General features: G+C 45.8%; 2 protein-coding genes and 1 long non-coding RNA gene across 10 annotated transcripts in view; 1 reads left to right on the forward strand and 2 right to left on the reverse strand.

Moving 5' to 3' along the window:
- The window catches only part of Sardh (Sarcosine dehydrogenase), a 156,922-nt gene extending 153,424 nt beyond the window's left edge, over positions 1-3,498 (reverse strand). Inside the window, exon 1 of one of the 6 annotated variants that reach the window (XM_070539006.1) lies at positions 3,372-3,498. The gene's annotated coding sequence lies outside the window, so the exon portion shown is untranslated. Of the gene's footprint in view, positions 1-2,399; positions 2,667-2,810; positions 3,346-3,371 lie in introns of those variants that run through there. The other 5 variants (XM_070538997.1, XM_070538999.1, XM_070539001.1 and 2 more) reach the window with 5 other exon arrangements.
- Positions 2,629-3,736, forward strand: LOC139060133 (uncharacterized). Its single transcript, XR_011514625.1, has 2 exons — positions 2,629-2,768; positions 3,392-3,736. It is a non-coding gene; the product is annotated as an uncharacterized lncRNA (long non-coding RNA).
- Positions 3,645-24,624, reverse strand: part of Hel25E (ATP-dependent RNA helicase 25E) — a 29,807-nt gene continuing 8,827 nt past the window's right edge. Inside the window, exons 1-9 of one of the 3 annotated variants that reach the window (XM_070539027.1) lie at positions 23,477-23,561; positions 22,917-23,136; positions 22,673-22,800; positions 19,365-19,641; positions 5,950-6,068; positions 4,415-4,656; positions 4,157-4,301; positions 3,933-4,080; positions 3,645-3,860 (exon numbers count right to left, since the gene is read on the reverse strand). In XM_070539027.1, coding sequence (XP_070395128.1) covers positions 3,847-3,860; positions 3,933-4,080; positions 4,157-4,301; positions 4,415-4,656; positions 5,950-6,068; positions 19,365-19,641; positions 22,673-22,800; positions 22,917-23,109 — 1,266 coding nt within the window. In that variant the 5' untranslated portion in view covers positions 23,110-23,136; positions 23,477-23,561 and the 3' untranslated portion in view covers positions 3,645-3,846. Of the gene's footprint in view, positions 3,861-3,932; positions 4,081-4,156; positions 4,302-4,414; positions 4,657-5,949; positions 6,069-19,364; positions 19,642-22,672; positions 22,801-22,916; positions 23,137-23,443; positions 23,562-24,624 lie in introns of those variants that run through there. The other 2 variants (XM_070539026.1, XM_070539023.1) reach the window with 2 other exon arrangements.

Genomic DNA, 24,624 nt, shown 5'->3' on the forward strand with positions numbered 1-24,624 from the left:
CAAGCAATTAATGCACAATAAATAAGAATTGGGCATGAAACCATTGGAGGAGGATTGTCTAGTCAAGTGACAGCTGCATGGACAAGATCATTCAGATGAGCCTTTCAGAAACACTTGTTAATGTGTTCAAGTTTGTAGATGATTATTTAGACATCATAAAAAGGAAAATCTGAACAAAGCCTTGCTAATGTAGTGGACGAGATCCTCAATGTCTTTAGAAATTCTTCCAAAGGGTTGAAATTCACTTGGGAAATGCCAACTAATGAAAGTACCCAGTTTCTTGACCTAAAGCTTTTCATTGAAGAGCAAGTTTGTTGGGAGTACAAACCTAGGTCAGGAAACAGCATTTTGCCTTTTACAAGCTCGCACTCTAAATTGGTAAAAAGAGGTGTAGCAATGAACTGTCTGAAGTTAGCACTAAAGAAAATGTGTCAGCACTTCAATGACAACCTTAGCAAGCACGTCAAGTGTTTACGTGTATGTTATTCTTGTGGCCTAATTTCGAATTTGTGTGAAAGCCTTTTAAAGCAGTTGAAAGAGAAGACAAAAGAAAAGTTGCCTAAGATATTAGAAAGAAAGAAGCTACAAGTATATATAAAGTCTCACACAATGTAAAGAAAATAGTTAGCAAATAAATAGTAAATGTGATCATTTCCGCACAGTGCAAATTATCAAGGGTTTGTGTAACAATGAAAAAAAAATTGTGCATAAGCTTTGTGGACTAAAGCATGCAATTCAGTTCACTAAGTGCACAAAGTGAAAATGTTTAAAACAGCGCTAACAACAGAGGATACAGAAAAAAGGATGGGACACACAGCACTGCGTGTGTCCCATCCTCTTTTCTGTGTCCTGTGTCGTTAACGCTGTTTTTAAACATTATAGAAAACCACAAACTCGCCCAATTTGCTGTTCTTCTTCAGCACGAGTGAAGTAGTTTACAAGATTCTGCGAAGTTATGGAAAGAGCTATATCGGCCACATGAGAAGACACTGCAACCTGTGTGCTAGAGAACATAAGCTAGCCGTGAAGGACCCATCAGGAGTGCGTCTTGCTTTTCATTATAAACAGTGCAAGTGCGTTCCACTTCCTGACAAAACCAAGCTTTTAAATCTGGCATGGTATAACCAATAACGTGAAATCATAGAAGCATATTTCATTGTTAAAAGGAAGCTGATGTATCAGCACAGCATCACTATCACTGATGGAAAAGGAGGTTGAGTCTTTCGTAGGTTTCTCGTAATACTGCGATTCTGTGGTGCACACATATATAAAGGTGCTTTTCAAATGAATAAGCATTCAGTTGTAAGGTGGCGCTGACCATGTTCTGATAAGTGTCCTTCAGTCCTAGTCTTTCTTTTGCATGGATTCATAATGAACCAATAGCCACTCCCAAGATTCTTGTATTGCAGCAGAGATATGCTGCTGGGGGTACAAGTTTATTGGCTAGCTATGTTGGTTAATGCTACAAGGTGTGTAGATGCTCCTGCATTTGTACTATACGCCTCCATGGTCGTCCCGTATCAATTTTACAAAGTTGCACCCGTTATAGAAAAAAATGGTACAGATTACTCAATTACTTCATTCGAAAACGTAATTATTTGCAGCTACCAGTTACTGCCCACTAAAGTAATTAAGGAACTTACAAAAAGGTAATGAATTACTTTTACGTTACTTCCCTGCAACTTTTTGGTAACACTGCGCAAGTACAGTGAACAGAACGGGCTGCGCTGGCTCTTTCAGTGCGTCCACTGCAGCCTTTCACACGTTGGCTTCACTAACAATTGCTTTTCAAAATTTTAGAATGCCATATTCCTTCGTTTTGTTGTGAAGGCATCAGCAGCGACACTGAAGAGTCGTTTGATGTGCGCGCTGGAGGGAAGGGTGGTGTTGTAAATTACGAACATCCTGCGCACACGATTACGCCGCGATGCTCGCGTCTGGGTCCTCTGGGTGAATGAAGTGCAGCGTTTCATTATTGCTGCACCTCGGAGAAGACGCTCCCGGTAGGACCAATGAAAAACTAAAAAAAAAAAAAGATCATCCATAGGCGATTTCCTAACATTAACGTCTGAAGTGGTCATCGCTATCGAAACACTGCAGCGGCGATTGAAATCATCAAACAGGCGGTGTAGCGCGAAGATGAGGAAACAACTGAGCGCTCGAGCTGGGCACGGCGACAGGCGTTCAGTTGTTTACCATGAATTGAGGTGCTGGAATGCTGCGTCGCCTATTACCGCTCGTTCCGTCAATAATGTAAACATATGTTATTGGAAACTAAAAATTAGAGTAAAAAAAATAAGCGATCAATTACAAAACTACCAAAATTGTAACTGATTACAAGTCACAGACTACAAGTAATTAGTTACATTAATTTGTAATGTACAAATTTGGTTGCATACCACATTGCATATTGGTTACATACCAAGGACGCACATCGTGCCCGTGGTTTACTTAGCCAAACACACGAAGTCCGCACAAAGCTAGGGGTAGGAGCCCAAGAAAACTTCCCTTTAAAATGCGAGCAGATGTTTCACTTAACTGGTCCCTTCACTCGCTACAGCGAAAGCTGGACGGCCACCCCCGTTTGAAAACCAACCGAACTCGCCGCCTAAAAGGCAAAGGAGCACGGGAAGAACCAACGTTGCAAGCACAGGAAAAAAACAAAACTGCCTACGTTGGCGCTGAACCGAATGCTCGCGAGTGGCATCTCATAGGAAAACTGGATTAACAGCAAGCTGCACTTCTCCACTTCAGAATACTCCCATCAGGTGGGTAACCGACGTCCGAAATACATGCGTGCCCCTACCTACCGAAGCGTGCATTCCACCAAGCGGATCGGATAGCAAGGGTAGCCTAATCAGGTGGCGCGATTGCTACAAGGGCAAACTAAAATTAACGTCAGACAACGCGGCTTTTATATCTGCGCTTACTCTTGTTTCTGGCGTCGAAGATAAGTGTTCCTGTGGGAATATGCAACAGGTCGCTTTGGTTGCGAACTTCGCCATCTGGCAGATTACACGACAGCGAAGTTCGGGTTGCACCACGGAGCCTATCGTCTCTCCCCAGACTCGACGCGGATGCTTGGGAGAGGGCGACAGGCGCCGTACATTAAACTTCGCAGTCGGGAGATAAGTGTGGATACGATACAAGTGGCTTCCGCATGACCGAGGTGCTTGAACGGGTGCGTTCTCGAAAACAGCATGTACAAGATAGCATTGCCCTTGGAAATGATCCACGCAGCCGCGCTGACGAGTGCCACACATACCACTCGCTTCCTATATACGTATATTCGCCCCACGCGTGCCATCTAACTACATGTGGGCATTTAGGCATGCAGGTTGTGGCTGTACCTATCCCATTCATATACTTACGGAACGTGCAACCCACGCAGGAACATGGACACAGAAGTCAACGAGCCGGTTGTGCGCGAAGATGCAAGGACTGCAGTCACCGCATGCCCTACGCGGAGGTTCAAAGGCAAAGAAAAGCCAGAATCTGCACCAGTCGACAGTGAGCACGATGCCAAAGGAACGGGTAATGAAACCCGTACTCCGAAGTGAGAACATGTGAACGTACTGTGATAAGACTGCACCGCTCAACACCACAATGGCCTTGTTTTCCGATAGAAGTAATTCACACAACACTGTATTTTTTGAAACTGTATTTTCAGTGTGATGGCTTTTCAAACTGTACTTGCAGTGTAATGAGTCTTGAAATAAAATGATAATGAACAGGACACACTTCTACACTTTGAACATATACAACTTCTGAGGTGAAAACTCGTAAAAAACTTCAGATGAGATGACTTGACAGCCTTGTCCAATGCTTCCTTGAAAACTGTGGTGCTCAGCGGCCTTCAACTGAAAGTAAGAAATTTTCAATTGAAAACTGCCACACAGCTGGACAAATACAAGCTATGAAAAAAGACGTACTGTAAGAGGAAATGTCGATTTCATCAGGCAGCTCAGAGATGTTCACATCAAACCGGTCTTGCACTTCATTCAAGGTTTTTGCATCCTGCTCATCCGACACAAATGTCACCGCCAACCCCTTGGTGCCAAAACGTCCAGCTCGAGCCACCTAAACGATAAAAATCTTTTTTTACAGCTGTCACTTGGCAAGTGCGGAGCCAAAAGGCTCCAGAGAGCGTACATACCCTGTGTAGGTAGGTGTCCGAGTCTTCAGGCATATCATAGTTGAACACAATGTTAACTCTCTCAATGTCCATTCCTCGTCCAAACAAGTTTGTGGCAACAAGAATCCGCTTCTGGAAGTCCTTGAACTGCTGGTAGCGCGACAACCTGCACAAATAAATTTTTTCAGCCCATCAGCACTATAGAACTGATTGCATTTGGAAGTGCCACTGTACACAAAAAAGCACAAAAAATGCCCACCGGCAAAGTGGAATACAAACCTCTCCTCCTGGGTCATGGCCCGATGGATGGCAATGGCGGGGAAGTTCTGTTCTACCAACAGTTGAGCCAGAGCCATGCAGCGCTGCACTGTTTTGACAAAGATAACCACCTGGTTGAACTCAAGGAGGTCCAGCAGCTCGAACAGCTTGCGGTTCTTTTCATTGTCCTTCAGCTTCACATAGTACTGCTGCAGACCATGCAGTGTCAGCTTGGCCTCATCATCCACGTACACCTCCATTGGCTGCATTGTAAAAAAAAAAAAAGCTTTAGTAGAAGCTCTAGCCTTAGCGCCAGCTGCCTCTCGTGCACGAACAGGCCCTGATAGCTTGAACAGAGGAAATAAGCTTCTGCGCACGAGTAAACTAACTTCAAAATTTGCAGGTCTCAATACTAGCCACATCCACATTGATGAACGATCCCTCTGCAACTTTGAAAAAGGCGCACAGTTATGCTAATTGACATGCACTATTTTGCACATAGAGCTGCTTGCTTGATCGAAACTAAGCCTTTGCAGCACAACAAAAACAAAATCGCGGCCTAGTGGCTAGCTACGCTATCAACTACGACCGAAGTATAACTAGGAAGAGCAATATTTAACTAGCGTAAGTAATTATGCGTGCAATATTTTAGTTCCCCCAAAGGTAAACCAGCACCAACAAAAGAAAAAAAAAGCTCAATATCAAAAGCTGCCCGTTCTTATATAGTTTAGCGCCCTCCTGGGGTACCATCCACCCAGAACACGAGTCCTCCGGTGAAGTCCGGGTGTGCAGTCACGCCACAGCCAGCCACCAGCGCAGCTCCAGAGCACGGAGATGGCAGCAGCCAGGAGGCCTCAGACACACAAGCTTTCCGCCGTTGAGATGCTACGATGTCTTCAGTGATCAAATGTCCTGACGCACAGCACTCAGCAGGGCACACGCGTGGCAGCCGCCAGAAAGTCCACATGTGCACGACGACGCTATGCCAGCTAAGCTCTCACACTAACCTCGCACACTTCTTGGACAAATTTGTGTTGAGCGAAACGAAAGATTTTGGGGGGTGTGGGGACCTACCCTATGACGAAGCTCCAAGGACGGACACTAGCTATCCTGAGCAGCAGCACCCGTGGAAGACAGGCAGTGCTTGGAGAGTTGAACGGCAACAGGGGGCACGGGGACATGATGGTTCCATTATGACGATGCATGCGACCTGGCTCGAGCGACGAATGCAATGCTTGCCACCTCTTCAATTGCAACTGCACAACCTGGTAACCTGGCTCTCATTTGTTTCCCGACGTAGAGATGGTAGATTCTAGCAAGATGGTTTGCAGCACTTGAGCATTCCCTCAGTATTATCGAAAACTGTCTAATCCTGAACACGCCTGGCCTTCCGCATAACCTGGCTAATCACCGCAATTTAAGACTTGCTTCCCTTCACGATCTAACTGTGCAAGACGATGACAGCCCACTTTGCAGGAGGACCACCTTGCAGCTGAAGACTCAGCAGTGTGTTGGTAGAAGGATGGGGAGGAATTGTGTGTGGAGGGGGTAATTACGTCTTGCATAAACTTGAGGCAAACAGGTCTGATATCCTTGCTCAGCGTCGCGCTGAACATCATGACTTGCTTCTCATGAGGAGTGCTGCGAAAGATCTCCTGGACATCCCGACGCATGTCTGAAATGGACAGAGGCTGAGCATTAGCATACATGCCAAGATAAAAATGGTAACACACACATTAAACAGTACAGCAGTTAGTAGCAGACAAACCACAGAAAGTTTCCTTGCTCAGATTTCTTGTGCATAGCAGCCATTCCCCCTTGTATCAAATTCACAAGTAGTGCACATGATCCAACTTCACCGACAACACCACAGCCTACGCAGATATGTATTTTTTTAGGTTGCCCTGAGCACACTTTTTGCAAGACAAAATATGCACTTAATCAACAATGATTTACCTTTAGATGCAGAACACAAGCAACAGCAACGCAGAAAAGCAATGGCTGACAGGAACAGTTTTTAGATCAGACTTTATAAGTGACTTTGCTGGTGCAGGTTCCACCTGCATCAGGAACTTGTCTGAATGCATTTGCCCAGAGTAAGTACCTATCTGGTGTCCTGTTAAGTTGCACCTCAAACGTTTCATAATTGTGCCCACTGTACATGGCATCATAGTTTGTTCAAATATGTACAAAAGCTCGTTGAGAGTCTGCAAGTTGTAAAACTTGACATATATAAAACCATAAAGCAAGCCCAAATTCGTAAACTTCACGGACAATTCAGTAGAGCCGGCAAATGTGCACAACTACATGGGATCAAGCCCAAGAGGCGATGAGAGCTCGCAAGCTGGAGAAACAGTGGACATGGAAATATTCAGAATGCATTATTGCACATATGGCAATGCTAGCACGAAGCACAAGAAATGGGTAATTATGTTTTCAAAAGAAAATGATGGTCAGGTGAAGTAGATGCTGCACTTGGCTTGGATGCACAAACTAAAGATATTCCTGTGCAATTATCTGACAGCTTGTCGGCCTTACTTTAAACAATGGAATAGCCATGCTTTTTACTCATTCATATGCTGTCCAAGTCAATTTCCTGACATCTTGGAAACGTGCAGCCATTCGCAGCCCTTGTCCCACAGCCAGCCTTTCAAAACAAGGCCACTCCTGCCAGCACATTACTATAGCAACTCAGCATCTTAAGCAAGAACTTGTGTGCTGAATACGCAAAGTAAGAGCTTTCAACCACTGTACTTTCCGGATCTCGCTCAGACTTTTGGCTGTTCCCTACTCTGAAAATGGGCCTCAAGGGGGCATGTTTTGCAACCGTGGAGGACATCAAAGCAAATGCCACAGCTAAGCTCTGACAGATTCCGAAAGCATTCTGCCGCTGTTTCCAACAATGGCAGGAGCGATGGAGCAAGTGTGTGTGTGTGTGTGTGCGCGCGCAAGGGTCCTACTTCAAAGGTAATTGATTAGGCAAGCATTGCCATAGGTCGTAACGTTAGCTCGCTGAACCACCATTTCGAGAACATTTTGGCTGCCCCTCGTAGTTCTGATGAACTACTTCAAGAATTGCTCAGCTCGTACGCTGCTTGTTGCAACACATCAGTGGGTGCAAGGGCTGCATGTGTTGCAGTTGATGTGATAACGTAGTCATAACTGACAACCAATGCCATCTTCAAAACCATTTAGGATGGAAAAGATATGAACGCCAATAAAGGCAACAGTTATAAAAGAACCAATAATTTTGACAGCAAGGGAAGTGATACTAGCAGCATTTGGCAATCTGCAGCTTTGCTTTAAGTAAATTATGGGGTTTTACGTGCAAAAACCACAATATTATGAGGCATGCCGTGGTGGGGGACTCTGGAAATTTGGACCACCCGAGGTTCTCTAACGTGCACCTAAATCCAAGTACAGTAAAACCTCGTTAAACCGTACCCGCTTAAACAGTAGCTCTGTTTAAAAGTAGCAAAGTCAAATCCCCGACTCAGTGGCCATTGAACATAATGTGTTTCGTAACCGCATAAACCATACCAGCTTATTGCGTACGATCGGTTAAAGCGTAGCGTTTCAACTTTTCGCCGCCCGAACACGGCGGTGCGCCGTCTCCATTTGGCGACCCGGCAGAACAACAAGCCTCAGAGATCGGAACAATGGCCTCCAAACGCCCTGTGCGTTTGCGCGTGAAGCCACATCAACATCATTTCGACGCCGTGCCAGAGAACGTTATGGCGTCGTGCAAGCGAGGACTCGGGTCGTTCTGTAGCTCAGATAAAAAAGACGCCGGGTGCTCAGCACAGAAGAAAAATTAGACATCATCCGTCCTATCGAACGTGACACGAAGAAGTCGGCGCCGGCACGCAACAGGGATCTGCTGTTGACTGCAGTGTGTGGCATTTGGAATGCGAAGAAGTTGCTCGGCAGCGCTGCTGCGACCGCGATGACATGTCAGCTACCAGGTTCGACTTTTCGCCATCGTTGCCTGTGTTGTTGCCGAAGTGTCGACTAGCGACAGTGATGAGGACGACACGGAAAGCGACAGCACGGGCGATTCTGGTCCACAGTGGCATAAGCTACGCGTTACGTCAGCCTCATGAATGCAATCGGCGCGATGAGAACGGGTGCGATAACGTAACTTTATTCCAAATGAAAAGTATTCCAAACTCCGGCACCCGGCAATGAAAAAGGCGCCCCCGGGACTTCTGCAGCACTACTGTGCGCGTGCACAAACAATATGTAACGCCAACAAGGGATCTGCCATGCGAGTGTTTGCCGAGAAGAGGGGGCTGGCTGAAAAGCTGGCACGCAGCTTCAGTAAGTTTGAGGCCGCTGTCGTCTTCGTGCTAGGCCGCCGCGGCATCAAATGAAAATAGAGTGTTTTAGCAGAACGTTTTTGACGGTCCGGTCCGCTCTCGCGTACCCGCTCACAGTTAGCGGAGCGGCGGACGAAGAATCAGTTTTAGCGGAGCGCCCGGCTGCGTCCGAAAGGCATGTGCTTGCTTGAAGCGCCACCTTGCCGCAGAAGGTAAAACCGCTATGAACATAATATTCAAGTTGTAAGAATTGCCGCAATAAAATAATATATTTGGAATTGCTCAAGTGTCTGAAGGCATTTCACACAATACATTGCATTTTCATTTCTTATATGTATATATATAATCCTTACATTAACAAAGCCGTTACGCTGTGTTGTAGCCAAGACAAGGTTTTTTGCTCTTTCAGTACACCTAAAACGTGGTCCGCATAAACAAACGTGCACACATGACATGGTTCTGAAACGGGTTCATGGCCACAACCTCCCGAATAGAAGAAGATCTTCGTGTCTCCTAAAGTGTACTCTAGGTTTGCGCTTTACAAATCCCGATTCAAACGACCTCGTGGACGGGCCAGCAGCACTGGGGGCCGCCATTTTGCTTCGCTAGACCCGCTTGACGCGCTCGCCGCGCTCCGCTGAGAAAGCTTTCTAGCGGAGAGGGGGCTCCCGTCCGCTCGCCCGCTCACTGCTGAACGGGTCGCGCATGCGCACTTGCGCTTCCGCTAGCCCGCTGAGCGGAGCGGACCGTCAAAAACGCTCTGCTAAAACAGCCTAATAACTTTTGTCGCGCTAAGTGAATAAATACTGAATGTTTTTTTCCCCTTTCATCGCACTCTTGAGTTCCGTTTTCAACAGGTAAGTGGGCGAATTCATGCTATTCGGTTAAACAGTACTACCGTTTAGTACGTACTTTTTCCGAGCTCCGGCCAACTACGGTTTAACGAGGTTTCACTGTACAATAGTGTTTTCGCACTTCGCCCCCATCGAAATACGGCCGCCGTGGCCGGCATTCGATGCCGCAACCTCGTGCTTAGCAGCCCTACACCACTTTCTTTACGTAGCTTTCAGACGAAGTGTTCACAAAAAAAATTGAGAATGATTTCACTCTTGAAATTTAAGGTTTTCTTTTGTTGAATGTGCTTAACCTGCTCTATTGTAAGAGGTAGGGTGAGTGACCACTACGAAGTGACCTGTATAACGAATGAATTTGGAGGTCCCAAACACATCGTTATAAAGGCTTTTGGCTGTATGGTGCAGCAGCACGAAAATAAAAATGTCCATAATTGACCGCTATCTGGTGTTATTTTAGACATCAGCTCAAGGCTTTAGTGAGTAGCCATAATACCCTTGACACATGGGCAAGAGTGAAATCCTTTGCAGTAAACTTGTGTTACTCTGAAGGACCCTTTGCAGAAAGGAGTTGCGCCAATGGCACACCGCACCACACTAACTTCTTTAGGTGGTTCCTCAGATGAACACTGCAATAAATAAAATGAATAGCACCGCTTGTTAGAGCAGCGAGAGGAAACATTTTAAAAAAGCTGTGTATGTAGATTACATTTAGTGATTGTAGAACCTAAAAACATTTTCTTTTTTCATTGATGGCTTCTAATGAGCACATTAGTTTAATTTCTTAATGTTCTTGCGTTCTTAGTAGCAATTCAAATTGGCCCAGCAACTATGGAGAGTGTTTCACGTGCATGCTGTGTATTATATTGCTGCCATGGTGTACTGGCCACGTTTCTGTTGTCCTCTTCCATGTTTGTGTTGCAATACGAGTGACGATGCAAGCGTTGCAGTATAGCTACAGTAAATCTATTCGACAAATGGCATTGCTAAAAATTAAAGCACTCTCACAAAGAAAAAAAAAAAATGCTTAAGAGTCACCGTAATTTTGTGACAGGTTTCCTTCTATTGGCGAGTTGTGCACGCTGTGTGCGAGAGTAACGCCATTTTCGCTAAGGAACTTTGCCATAAGGAAGACACTGCTTTATCGTGCATCAGAGCACTTGAACGCCTTTCCAGCAGATGTCCCTTTACCTAAAGGACTTTAGAGTGCCCATGTGCCAGGCGTATAAGCCTGCCTTCTGAAAGGCCCAGACCATGTGAAAAATCCAAATAAAATAAGTGCAGGCATTACACGAGGAAATACAGTATCATTTCCTTTATACTAAGTTATAATAGATGGCCAGATGGCAGAGCTTTCTTTGAAGCAAACTATCTTGCATGCTACCAATAGAGTAAAATATAAGTGAATTGCAATACAATAGAACTTGGGAGGCATGACACAGTCGCCCATCATTTTGCGGTTTACCACAAGGAATTGTAGTAGCGGGTCTATTATGGCTATACAAGGGTAAAAACTTGTTGGTAAAAGCACATTCCTGTCCAAAATACCAGCAAGAACTCACCGGCTAATCCCCCCCCCCCCCCCCTACGACGCCCACCACTATATTAATGAGCCATGTCTGCTACACGCAACCGAGCCATCGTCCACTGCAAAATCAGCCACCGCACCAATTGAGGGCGGAGTACAGCTGCCGTTTGTTGCCATATTCGCTCCAGATATCGTGTGACATGTCTTCTACAATGCCAACTTCACGAAGCAAGCGACTAATCTGAGCAGCACAACCAGTGATGGCGCTACGCATTTTGACTTAACCTCATCGCCACCAGCTCAGTGACGAAACATGGCCTTAGATATGCGCGTCCCAGTTACGGGCAAAGCCGGCATGTACATATCTTGAAGGCCACAGACAAAAACAGCCCAGTAAACGTGGTCAACATAAGATGGCTACACTGGTGCAGCGTGAAATGCTGCTGTTGCCTTTCCGCACTAGTTCACGCGTGCAGCACTGCTTAGCCAGTCGTTCATGGAAGACGAAGTCTGGTGCTACTTCGCAAAGTGCAAATTCTTACGTGCATAGATTGTTTGCTGACATGCATTTCTCTTGGATCTGAACTGAACAAAACTACGATTTGTTAAAGGGACACTAAAGGTTACTATTAAGTCAACGTGGACTGTTGAAATACCATCACAGAAACCTCGAAACGCTTGTTTCGTACCAAGGAGAGACTTATTTTGAGAGAAAATGCGTTCTGAAGCGTCCGTGTACCTCTAGCGCAGTTCAAATCGCCCACCCTCCGATCGAGGAGAACTGACATCATGGTCTCATAGTGACGGTGCGCCATCGGTGAGTAGAACGGCGTCCGCAGACGGCGCTACGGCTTCTCTGCGCAAAACGCAAACGCGCGGCCAGAAACAGAGCCAAGACAGAGCCGACAGCAGAGCGAAAGCGGGAGTATGGTGGCTAGCGGAAGGAGAAACGAATTACGTCCCACACTACGTCCCACGGCGAGTCCATTTTCGTTAAAATATAGGCTGTGGCGAGCTCGCAGCGTGGTCTGTGAGAAGTGACGAGCTTTTTCGCACTCGCAACAGGGCATAAAAAAGTGCGAATCGACGCAAAACTCTACCTAGAAACGTGCTTCGCCACAGCCGACCCAGATGTCGGTTCCCGCACCGCCACCAGGCGCCGCTACTATACCTCAAGCTCCAGCGCAAGACGCCCATAAGCTGGTACTTCATTCTATGAAGCAAACTTCAACGCTCGTGGCAATGGACCCTGACACCGACAGATTGGGTCGCGATGGTGGGCTCAACTTCAGCAATTTGAGCACCGACAAGCGCGACCTGCTGCTGAGTGCTCGCACTGCCGGCGTCGTTGCGTACTACGACGGCGGCCTCGACACCGGCTCTCCGGAGCGGGAAAGCAACGAGGGCTTCCCACGACATCACATGGACGTGGCATTCTCGCTGCTTGCTCCAAATGAAAGTTTCGCGAGCCAGCAGAACCCTCGCAGCACGACGCGATAACGAAAGTACTGAAACTCCAAAGCGTGCGCAGTGCAGAGTCGAGCGCGCAGAGTCGAGCGAAAACGAAACCTTTCGAACACCCATATTACTGAAGGGTAACGTCAAAATGTTATTTTTTCTTAGAATCGAATAGGCGTTGACAAGCAGCATTTTTTCCCGTCTTATAATCGAATGAAATGATATTTTTAATACGAGTAGTTGAGTATTAGTAACACAAATTATGAGGAGTCCTTTCGTCATCGGGCTAGTACCGGAATGTCGCTGGGGGGTCTCAAATCGTGTCATGCATTTACCTCAATTTCTCGGTTACTAAAGCTCTGTTCGCGATTAAATTGACGCCTTAGACGTTTTAAAACATTGCTCTACCACTTTAACTTGAGTTTCTGGTAACCTTTAGTGTCCCTTTAAGCTGCCGCGCATTACCACCAGTTATCTCTTTTTTTCCTGTGTAGTTGCGAGCGGCATATGTAAACAAATGCTCGCACAGATGTGTCCACAACGCAAGCATTTTGTACAATGTACACTTTGGTTGAACCATTACAATGCGTTGGCAGGCTAGTTGGTGCGGATCCATAAATACTTCGTTTAGCGCAATACAACGGACACAAGAAAGGCGACAGGACAAGGCGCCTTGTCCTGTCGCCTTTCTTGTGTCCGTTGTATTGTGCTAAACGAAGTATTTGTTGAACCATTACTTGAACTTGTTTTATTGCACCTGATATTGGTTAAAAAAAAAATTACATAGCAAGGTTGACGTTTGGCTGGGGCAGTGCCTTCCGGATGGGTCGGTGCACGAACACGATCGGCATCACATCTGGCCGCAGCCTCAGCTTCATGGGTATTTCAAACTCGGCAAGCAGGCGCAAATCATTGTAGCTGTCTAGTGTTACGTGTTCCCATAACATAACAAAAGTGTCAGATGAGAGCCAGTCCTCTTTGCCGACATTCATCTCCCAAGCCTTACTCTAGATGGGCTCCTTGGGGAACCTGTAGTACGATACGGAGCACTCCTTGCTCCGTTAGTGCTCCGTTCGCTCTGGCATCCAACAGCGCTGCATAGGCGCTGCAGTGGCACTGTTTCAGCCACTGCAAGTTGAACAATTCTAATGGCAAGCAGAACAAAGCAAAAGCTTCCTTCTGCATGTGCGTACAGTTGAAACATGGCTTCTTCACCGGAATGTGCATGCTCGCTCAGCAAGCATGCAGCGTATGAAGTCGCAGCTCGCGAGCAGCCAGTGTTGCTCGACTGCTATGCTGTTCGAATGCAATATAAAAATTCTGTTACAAATTACGTGCTGGCTCAAATGCGCTAAAATTTTGGCAACGTGTTCTTGGAACGCACAAGAATTATCTTTACCATGCAGATTATGATTCAAAATTGGGTGTCATGCCCCTTTAATACATTTTCAAGGGACCATGGAATAATATAACGCAACAATGAAGAAGGCAGCAAACCGCCTCAGCAACGTTAAACAGCTCTCAATGGCTGCCAGTACACTTAGACGTCTCGACATTCCTACTGTGAACGGACATGACGCGAGTGCATGATGCATAATTAACACGTACAATGTTCCACGACAGTCTACCATTTCCACTTCACTGCATAATACTGCGATATTGTGGTGAAGCTGACGAAAGACCACCAGCATTTATGCAACGCATTATGACCCTTGCCAACCTCGAAATAAATGTAGCCATGCGCCCAGCGGATTTGGTCCAGTGTGCATGGTTCCTGGTAGATTTTAACCAATGCCCACTTCTTTGTGTGCTTCGCAAACTGCTCTGTGCAAGTTTCTCCCAATATGCCTGTGTGCTGCTGGACTTGTGCAACTTCATTGGCTTGCTGCGAAGTGCCGGCACTTGTTGCAGCGCATACATCTATCTTCGTAGCAACGTGCAAGAGCAAATCTTGCTCTATACTGAAACAACATAAGCTGTGGGGACCTTACCGTATGGCAACGTATCAAACAGGAACATAATACATGTGCGTCAATGGGATTTAGGTCGGGACAGTGTTTTAGGTCGGGTTCTGCTGTATATATGCAGTAGTACTGCGACTACAATGCACACACCCTTGGAGTGGGTGTAGCTGCCTGGTTATTTTTGTTTGTAATAGGATGACAAGCTCTGCATTGTAGGAAGGCAGCAATTAGGCAGGATATGCATCCTCGCAGCAAGCACACATGCCAGATGCAACCAGCTCCTATGCAAGCAGCAAACGTGCGAAATCACGGCCACAGCCAGAGACAAACATAAAGTTAAGATTGTTGTGATTGCAAGTTCAAGAGATGCAAGTGCCAGTAGACCAATAGCATATTAACAGTGCTGAATTATTTACAGTACCTAAAAAAGCAGACTGCCAGACTCCGCAATTTGTCTCAATTAGGCTTGAAAGAAAATATGTTATTGACCTTATGGCACTATGACATCACTTGCACTCATTATGACAATGGAAACTTGAATGCCTCATACGATCAAGAGCCTGTACGAGTTCTGGATACCTTTGTTCGACTTAAGTGGCCGCAATTTCATTCCTCCAGGGCCGGAGGCACAGAGGTGGTGTGCATACTGATTAGACAGAATCCTGTGAACACTGCTAGCAGTATGGATAAAACCAGCTATACTGCAACCTGTTACAACCGTTAACTCGGCCAGTAATTTACAATCATTCACCATACAATACTGCTACTGCTACAATTTTTGCTGATGCAGAGACAAGGCAAAATCCCTCCCATCCTTGATAACTAGCTGCACAGAAAAATTAAATATATAAATCTTCACATATGTAAAGAAACACTATCAATGTGTGGCACCCTTTTGAATGCATGCACCCATCAATACTGAGCCTTTCTGCAGATGAGCTGTTTTTCAGTATTGCACCTCACACTTGTGAAACTGCATAAGAAGAGTTAACTGAACATCCACATACACCGCAATTATGTATGTCAACAAGCCTTAGTATCAAAGCAACCTTTGTTGTCAAGGAGGAAAACAAGGCCTTCAGGCCACTGTCATGAGTAGGCAATTAGTAAACCCGAAACGAACTGAATACAAATGAAAACTGCATACATGGAAGTTTTAACAAGCTTGAACGTCAGCGATATTTTGCATTAGTAGTGCTTGGAAATGATGGCACTTATGCATAGGTAAGCTGCCGAGGACATGAAAACATGTGCATAGCAAATTGGATATGAAAACATTCATAAGCAGTCATATCTTAGCCTTCATAACATTTCTGCCAATATGACTAAACTTAATAAAGAAAGCCACAATAGCAAACTTGAACAAGCAACAAGTTTTTGGATTAGAGCTACTATTTCAGCAACTTTTCTTGCTTTAGGAACTGTTTGCTCAAAGCAGGTACTCCACCGGTGTTCTTTTGCATTTGGAAGAAAAAAAGAAAAAGACTCAAAGGTGCAGTCAGAAACCACCGAGCAAAACTCGCTAACAGAATTTACCGTATTTACTCGCATAATGATCGCACTTTTTTTGTCAGAAAAATTGACGCAAATTCAGGGGTGCGATCATTACGCGGGTTAAATTTACCGCGAAAAAAAAATTTTTTTTTTTTCGCCCCGCGTTTGCTGCGGGATGCGAGACTGCGGGTGCGGGACACCAAAACAAAAATGGCGGCCGGCGGAGCAAGCCGAGCGCGCCGAACGCGATTTTTTTTTCTTCTCGTGAGTACATTACGTGTATTGAAACAGTTTCTTCCGTATCAGTGATGAATAATATCGTTAATATCGGCAAGTTTGCGACAGTAACGTAGCCATGTCCACTTTGAGGGGACAGAAACAGGTGGGCGCGCTTAGCTGCCAGTGACATAGAAATGCATGGGTGACGTGCTGCGGAAACTGCGACATCTGTCTTCACTACTATCCTAATACGGCACGTTTCCGCTAAGGGTGGGCGAATATCTTAGCTGTGTTACAAGCGTCGGCGTATGAATAGGGTGCACTTTTATCGTATCAAGTAAACGTGGCTACTATCATTGCCGCGCGCGATTTGTTGCGTGCTCACGAGTACAAAAGCAGATGAAAAGAGTCGAAATGCGCCTTTATTGTTTTTGTTGAGATCTACCATTATAAAGCCAACCCATAATAAAGGCAAGTTTGGTTGTACCTCATTTTGTCATAGATGTGCGGAAAGTGACGAAAGTAATGAAATGAGGCATCTACTTAATGTTTGGTGCGTGCAGGCCGCTTGGCTTGTCTTGAAGAGTCGTTCGCGTTGCATTCGACAGATAGTAAGCACGATCATTATTAGCTAGACTTAGCACACGACATATCGCTGCGGCAAGTTTGGGGTGCGATCATTACGCGGGGAATAAAAAAAATCGAATTTTGACGACAAAATTTAGGGGTGCGATCATTACGCGAGTGCGATCATTATGCGAGTAAATACGGTATGTTTCGTAAAACACTGAATTGGAAAATTAGCAAAGGGCTAAATTCGTAAACGTTATGGAAAATCCAGGTTAGTTGTATACGCTTAAGCAGTGAACATAAGAAGCTGCACCAGTGAGGAGTAATCCTCAACAAGTAGATTACAATGTTGCAACATCTGCACATGCAAGCTTCTCACAGTCAACAGTAAAGAGGTTCTCAATTGTGTTCATATTAAAGCAACTTCTGGTCGCATAATAAAATTGACTTTTTTTCTTAACCGCATATAATACATTAACACAAAATCATGCTGCTGCTTTGCAAGGGACGTACGTAGACAAAATCCAATAGAGTTGTATGTACCAAGGCACCCTTGGCTTTGGAACATCAAGACACCACAGAAATAGAAGGCTGGATTGATTCTGATCGCAAGGAATTTTCAACAACAATAATTTAAAAACCAATTTTGCAGGAGAAAAATAGTTACCGATACCAATTACCAAAGGTTCACTTGCAGAAGATTGCATCTGCAGGCCACTTAATTGAACCACAGAAGAGCCAGCAGCTTCAGCAATTCCATGCATTCTCTCAACAGCAAAACAGGTACCCCTCTGGTGCCCAATCACAATCAGGCAAAAATCAATAACAGACCAGCAGCAAGTGTGGAATGCTGTGCCTTTCAAACAATCGAACTGTGAAAATCTTTTCGACTTCCTCCGGCTCTGCTCCAACTACAGTCAAACCTCGATATATCGAACACGGATATATCGAATTATTGCGTATATCGAACACTTTCTATATCACGTGGAAAATCGCATGCATTTTTAATTTTTTATTTCGAACGGGGCCGGATGTAAAATGGATATATCGAACTGCGCCGCCCGGACCAAGTGCGCTCTGTTGACAGGAGGCGAGCTTTCCCGCAACACTCTCCCAGATAGCGGCGGCGCGATGGGCGTTCCGGACTGCTGCGTACGACAGCTGCCCACATTGGTTGCGCTGAGGGCGCTATTTGAACGTAGCCGCGTACACACGCGGCGGCTTGGAGCCAGCACGGCCGCCTCGATCACGCACGCACAGCGGGGGCCGTGCGCGCGTGATCGAGGCGGCCGTGGAGCCAGTTGGAGCGCTTTGTCAGTGCTGAGCCACACAGCATGTGCATTGAGGACTTCGTTGGCGGTGACGACAGCACCGGAACAGTGGCAGAGTTTGCTCGAGCCGCCCATCGCCGCGAGCCACACAGCACGCGTGCGGTCGCGCGAAATATTGCACGTATCAAACACTTGTGCACAAATTTCGGTTTACAATGTGCAAGGTATACACTGTGCACACAGTGTAAATCGTAATTTGTGCACAAGTGCTGGATACGTGCAATTTTTCGTGCGACCGCAAGCATGCGGTGCGGCTTGCGGCGATGGGCGGCTCGAGCGTAAATCGGCCCTAACAGACGTGAGATCGCGGCAGAAGTGACTGCTGAGCGGCCGAACGAAGACGCTGCCGAGGCTGATCCAGCAAGCGCTGATGTTGCACCGCTCCCGACTGCAACTGAGGCTGTAGTTGCTTTGGCCGTTGTACGCCGCTACTGCGGCGCAATAGAAGGGACCGTCTCTTCTGGACCGTTTGGACCATGTTGAGGACGCCGTGGTCAAGCACGCGGTTGCCAATATGAAGCAGGCTACGCTGCTTCAGTACTTTCAGCGAACGAAATAAATACTTTGTTTGAAGCTTCATGTGAGTATCTATTGCGCCACGATTGGTTCATTGATTGATTTGTGCTAGTTTTTGACGCGTTTTCTACGTGATTTTATATATCGAATTCTGGCTATATCGAACTATTTTGCGATCACCGCGCTGTTCGATATATCGAGGTTCGACTGTACAAGGTAAAAGTGTACAAGCTAACCGTGGCATGCAGCGACACCGAAAACTGGCACACCTGAGGAACTTGGCTCAATCAACACTAAGAAACTGTGCTGAGTAACCGAGTGACAATGCAGAGGCCATACACTGCCAATCGCTCATCAGCCCACAGTTCACTATAGGCAGACATGAGGGCCCTGATTTACCTGTTTACACCTACTCACATGGCCAACACATTTAACATCACACACCAGCAAGTTGGCCGAACTGTTTCTCCACACCTTAAGCAACTGCATAGCTGCCCCAACAGCAGACTTGGAAGTCATTTCACCGTGAATTCAAGCTAGGTCTGTTGCTACATTGTTAAAAAATCAGCATTCATTTTTAAAGCAAGGCCAATGCACCGACAAGTTTCTTCTGATGGATGCGACGTTCAGTGCAGTCACCCAGCAAGCCATATGCTGCTCATTAGCAGCTCTAAAATATACGCAATGAAGAAATGTTTCCCAAAATGTACAAGAAACGCACCCAGCTGCTCGAGCATCTTGTCACACTCGTCCAGAACGAAGTGCTTGATGTGCTTCAGCTGCAGTTTACGGGAACGAACAAGGGCCAGGACTCTGCCAGGTGTGCCCACCACAACGTGAGGGCAGCTGCTCTTGAGCACCTTCTCATCGTTGGTAATGTTCATGCCGCCAAAGAATACGCCAACACGCACTGACGGCAGATACTTGGAGAAACGCTCATACTCCTTGGATATCTGGAAGGCCAGCTCTCTGGTATGGCACATCACCAGCACAGACACCTGCAAAAGCCGCATAATACCACATTAACAAGAGTACTAATGTCTTGCCTTAGTCGGAGTTCCAAATGCTTTAAGCTTTTACTCAGTGCTACGAATAAGTACAGACATATGCATGCTCCAATCTTTAAAGGGACACTAAAGTGTTAAGCTGGATTTGTTGACAGTATTTCTGGAACACAGTCGCCAACTGATAATGCAAACATGCTTATTTAGGTAAATTCGCAACACCTCTACTTGCATCAGACACAATGTATAAGGACAATGATATTTCACACCCACTGAGTCCGAATAATCAGCCAGCGACCACACCAGAGAGGTCAGTCTTACATTACGCAGCTGTTTAAGCCCAGAAAAGATTTTTTATAATAAACAAAAGTTCCCACATCAGCTGCCTCTTATGTCATGACCCACGTATTTATTTATAGAGAAAAATTAATTGCAAAAAGCTGTTAAAACACACAAAAATTCCTTGAAATCTGTCGTACTGATCTACCAGCAATATAGCTTGTACGCAAAATTAAAAATGTGGAATAGCGCGAGTGAGTCAAATAATGTAAAACTGCCTTGAAAGAATACTTCTATAAATACATTAATTTACTGCTGCTCCTTGGCATCCCTTTGAAGGAGTACTGACGCGGAAATTTTCAAGTTTTCTTTTTCTGCTGCATTAAGTAGCTAATTACCCATAAATCGCAGCACGAAATGTCACTGGTTTCAGAGCGCAACAGGTAATTATTTGGAGTCTTATTTGTAGCAACCAGTCAAGGTTTCGGTTTCAGAGAGCAACGAGATGGGCCAAAGAAGGAATGTAAACACAGCTGGGCACGCCACATGCGAGCTTCGTGTTGCTAGTTCGTCCGCTACGCCTGCACGTGCTTTGCAATGTCCTTGCCATCGTCCAGTGGAGACTATTTCCAGCAGGCGGGAGTCGGAGCCTTACTAGACATGGCCAACCATTGATTGGATCCATTACAAAGCAGCGACTCTGAAAGTACAGTTAGCAACAGCTATCAATATGCATATGCACCACTACTAGTAGTATGAATCATTCATTTAGGGCACTTTTGGAATGAAGCATATCCCGGAGCAGCACACAAGGTGGGGTAAAAGTCTGCACAGCATCAGGCTTGGGGGTACGTAGTCTTGGTAGATGATCATCAGATTGCTCTAAACTCTGTGGGTTTTGTTTATACCAGGAACCTTCGAAACTAAATGAGAAAATCTGGCTGCTCTTCAATGGGGTCCATTCTAAGCATACAGTGGCGCACATGAACTCTGACCACTCCTGCCGCTTATCGACGCCGACGGTAGCAAACGAGCACGCCAGGTGAGCTGGTGGCCGCTGGGAAACTGTACAGACCTAGCTCGCTGGCCGTCAAGATGCGAGTCCAACGACCCTTGCTATCCGTCCACAGTTCTTAATAAAGCCCCTATATTCGTGAATGCAATCGACGTCTGCACATGTATGTTGCTAATAAGTGACAATACAATTAGTTTTCCCAACGCTGTTGGTAGCGATGAGAAAACATGTTAGCCAGGCAAGTCGCTTCACGTAGATGATCGCTGCAGCTGCTACATTGACCGCTTGCAAGCCAAAATTACGGCAAAGATTTACTATATCACGCAATGTTTTATAACATGCACACTTTCGAGGTCACTTTAAGTGTTATATTGTGTCGGAAACGAATTGTAGATTTTTGTGCCACTGTCAGCAGTGAAAGGCAAGCGTCATGACCCGGGGAAAAATAAAAGGCACCAGGACAACCAGAGTGGTGAGAAACTTGCTCACCGGGCCCACCCCGATGGCAGCACAAACTCGTCACATAGCGTTTTCTAAGTTGTTTACAATCCTTGCTAGATGTCGATGTTGCAAGGTGCTGCGTTTTGCAGTTGGCTGCACGCACATATATTAAAATTGATTCTAAATATGTTATAAGCCGTATTCACCCTTGATATTTTGCAGACGATGTGTGTGTGCCCACATAAATCTATCTCACATGTTAACTCGACTTCAAAATTGTACGCCAGTACTCCTTTAAAGTCGAATTGGCTTGTCAACTTTAAAGTCCACCCAGTCGTTTAATGCCTTCAAAGACAAACTGCCGACAATTATGATTTGCTGCACAGCAAACTTCATCCGAAGTCTCACCTCCTAGAAGTGAGAATGATTGCCAGTGTGGCACAAGTCACCCACTGTCACCAACACCCACAAGGCAGGCACGCAAGAGTGAACAACCATGGATGCACTACATCATAAGGCTATTAGATTTTCCTGGAGCTTATACAATCTAATTGCTACTGGACTCCCTGCTTTCAATGCAAACCACTATCTCCGTAGGCACATCTGGGCATGCAGAAACAGTTCATCGCATTTTTCACGGCAACGTTGCCCTTGAGTAGAACAAGTTAACATTTAGCCCGCACATTTTTAGTGCGGGTGTGTTTTACAACTTTAAAAGCATGTCACTCCAATAAACTAACAAGTCCTCGGCGGATGGATGAGTGATGCACCTGGGAACATGACAAGCAAGAGAACTGCTTATTTCAGTGCGAGACCAATGCTTTATGCAACGCTCTGACAGCTGCTATACAAAATGAACTGCTTTTCCGCCCCTTCCTGCTATGGAAAATTAATGTCGCCACACATTCTACATACCAGGGATGTTTATGATGCCTCGTTTCCTCGTGGACACTAAGTGAATAAAAATATTCGTGCAACCGGACAACCTATGGGGTTTCACGTCAAATGCATGTAGCATTTACTTTAGTGAGAATCATCACCCTTTGTGAAAATTTGCTGTAGAGCAGCGGTGAAAACAAAAATATTCTAAAGCAGCTGACAGGACTTCCAAGAAACTGGTAAATCATGAATATGGAAACAAAATTCTGCACGCGCAAGTAACAAACACTACCTTGCACATTTATACACATGCGCATGCTCCAAGAAAAGCTTTCCGATAAAATAAAGTGACAACAGCAAAGGGCTACGCTCCCGCAGTCGCAGTCCTAGCGCACAACTAATCGACCGTACCTGGCCTTCGACAGGGTCAAGCTGTTGCAGAGTAGCCAGGACGAACACGGCAGTCTTTCCCATGCCAGACTTGGCCTGACACAGGATGTCCATGCCGAGGATTGCCTGGGGTATGCACTCGTGTTGTACTGCAAACGAAGCCGTGCGAGCAGTCAGCAACATGACAACACAACTTCATGCGATCTCGAAACACCGCGCACCAAAAGTACTAAACTGCTTTGCAAGAGTGAAAGAGCACAGTCACCTTCGGATGGATGTTCGAAGCCGCAGTCCACAATGGCGCGCAAAAGTTCGGGCTTGAGGAGAAAATCCCTGAACCCCGAGCTGTGAATGGACACATAGCCTCCGGTAGGTTTCTTTACTTCGGGGATCGTTTCCCCCACGGTCTGCTCCTGATCTTCCTCGTCCTCGTAGTCCAACAAGTCGTTGTCAGCCATGGCGTTTCTTTGTGCGTGTGGTTCGTTCTGCGTAGACGGTGCAGTCAACACTAAGTTTCGCGACCACTTTAGTAGCACACCAAACAGCAAGGTGTGATTTTATTCGTTTCTTTTATCCCTATTCTCCCGTAAAAGTGAAAAGAAGTTGTTACGGCCGCTTTGTACCGGCGTCTTTCTTTTTCGAGAAAGCCGCCGACACCGACGCCAAGCAAGCTTACAGCAGTTTACTAATGCCGCTACAAAGCTCACAACACTCTCATTTTCTAAAATACATGTTTTAACCAAGCTACATTAGCAGTGCGACAGTGTTCTAAATGTATTCAATGCTTATTACCATCGACATTAAGAGGATTCATGCGATACTCACAACAAACCTAGTCAGATTTACAATAACCGCAAAATGGCGCAAACTTTCTAATGATTCGGCGGGCAGCGGTGGAAGGTGGGATTGCAAGAACGCACCAAACTTAATATAAAATTAAAATTCTAAACGTTTGTAGGAAAAGTTTTAAAAATATTTTATATCTATTTATTTTAAACACATTTCGAGAAATTAGAATAAAGTACATTAATTAAATTATGCGGCGCTACATTTCGGCGCAGGCAGTGGTTTCGCAAGATGGCGCGCGGCAATGATGGACCGAAAGAAGCTCCGAAAAATAATAGCGTGGACGACTTGGACCTAAATGATATCGATCAGATTTGCGACGAGGGTTCGTAAGCGATTGGGACGCTTGAAGCCTCCTTTCATTTTTGCGTAATGTGTGCTTCGTACGAGCCTCACAGTTGCTACGGGAATTGCATAAGAGTGGCGGCCCAAAGAGATCCGCGCGCCAAGAATCTTAGCGGTCGCTTGATTTTTATTAAAGCTTTTGTTTCTCTATTTTCAGAGTGTGATGCTCTCAACGAAGCGATGGATAGAATCAACGCATGCCTGGATGCTCTGGAGAGAAAGAACAACGCTTTAGTTCTTCAAATGCGCCAACTGCTCGAGGAATCGAAGCGAGCTGACAGCGACCCGTCCGCGGGTGACGCTGCAGCGAATGAAGAAACAGAACAAGTTTAAAAAACAAAAGCAAGTCGGCAAGTTTCGCATTCTTGCGAAGTCACCTGCATTCTGTTTTGTTTCCTGTGATTATCCCATCAAGAACACCCTGCTAGTTCAATGTAGTCCTGGTCACTGTCGATCACATGACATGCTCCGCTGCGTCCCTGACCAAATAAATGTGTTCCTTTTCTCTTCCTCGCCAGTGCGGTAAATATTTGCGATGCGCCGTCAATTAGTAGCTGGTGCTGTGGCGTTTTCTCGAACTGGGACGTACAGTACCGAGTTGCGACTTGCGCACAATTCTTTGCTCAGTATTCAGGGCCACTGACTTGGCTCCAAAATCGAGAAATCTTCCGTCATGTCTTGAGATGCAGAACTCAAAATGAAGGGCACTATGCTCAAAACTTTCAAGTTCGCGCTTCCCTTTTTATTTTCGTCTATGCTTATATCGATGTAGTGTTACTTGA

This window comes from Dermacentor albipictus, chromosome 1, assembly GCF_038994185.2.
Source record: "Dermacentor albipictus isolate Rhodes 1998 colony chromosome 1, USDA_Dalb.pri_finalv2, whole genome shotgun sequence".
NCBI classification, from domain to species: Eukaryota; Metazoa; Arthropoda; class Arachnida; order Ixodida; family Ixodidae; genus Dermacentor; species Dermacentor albipictus.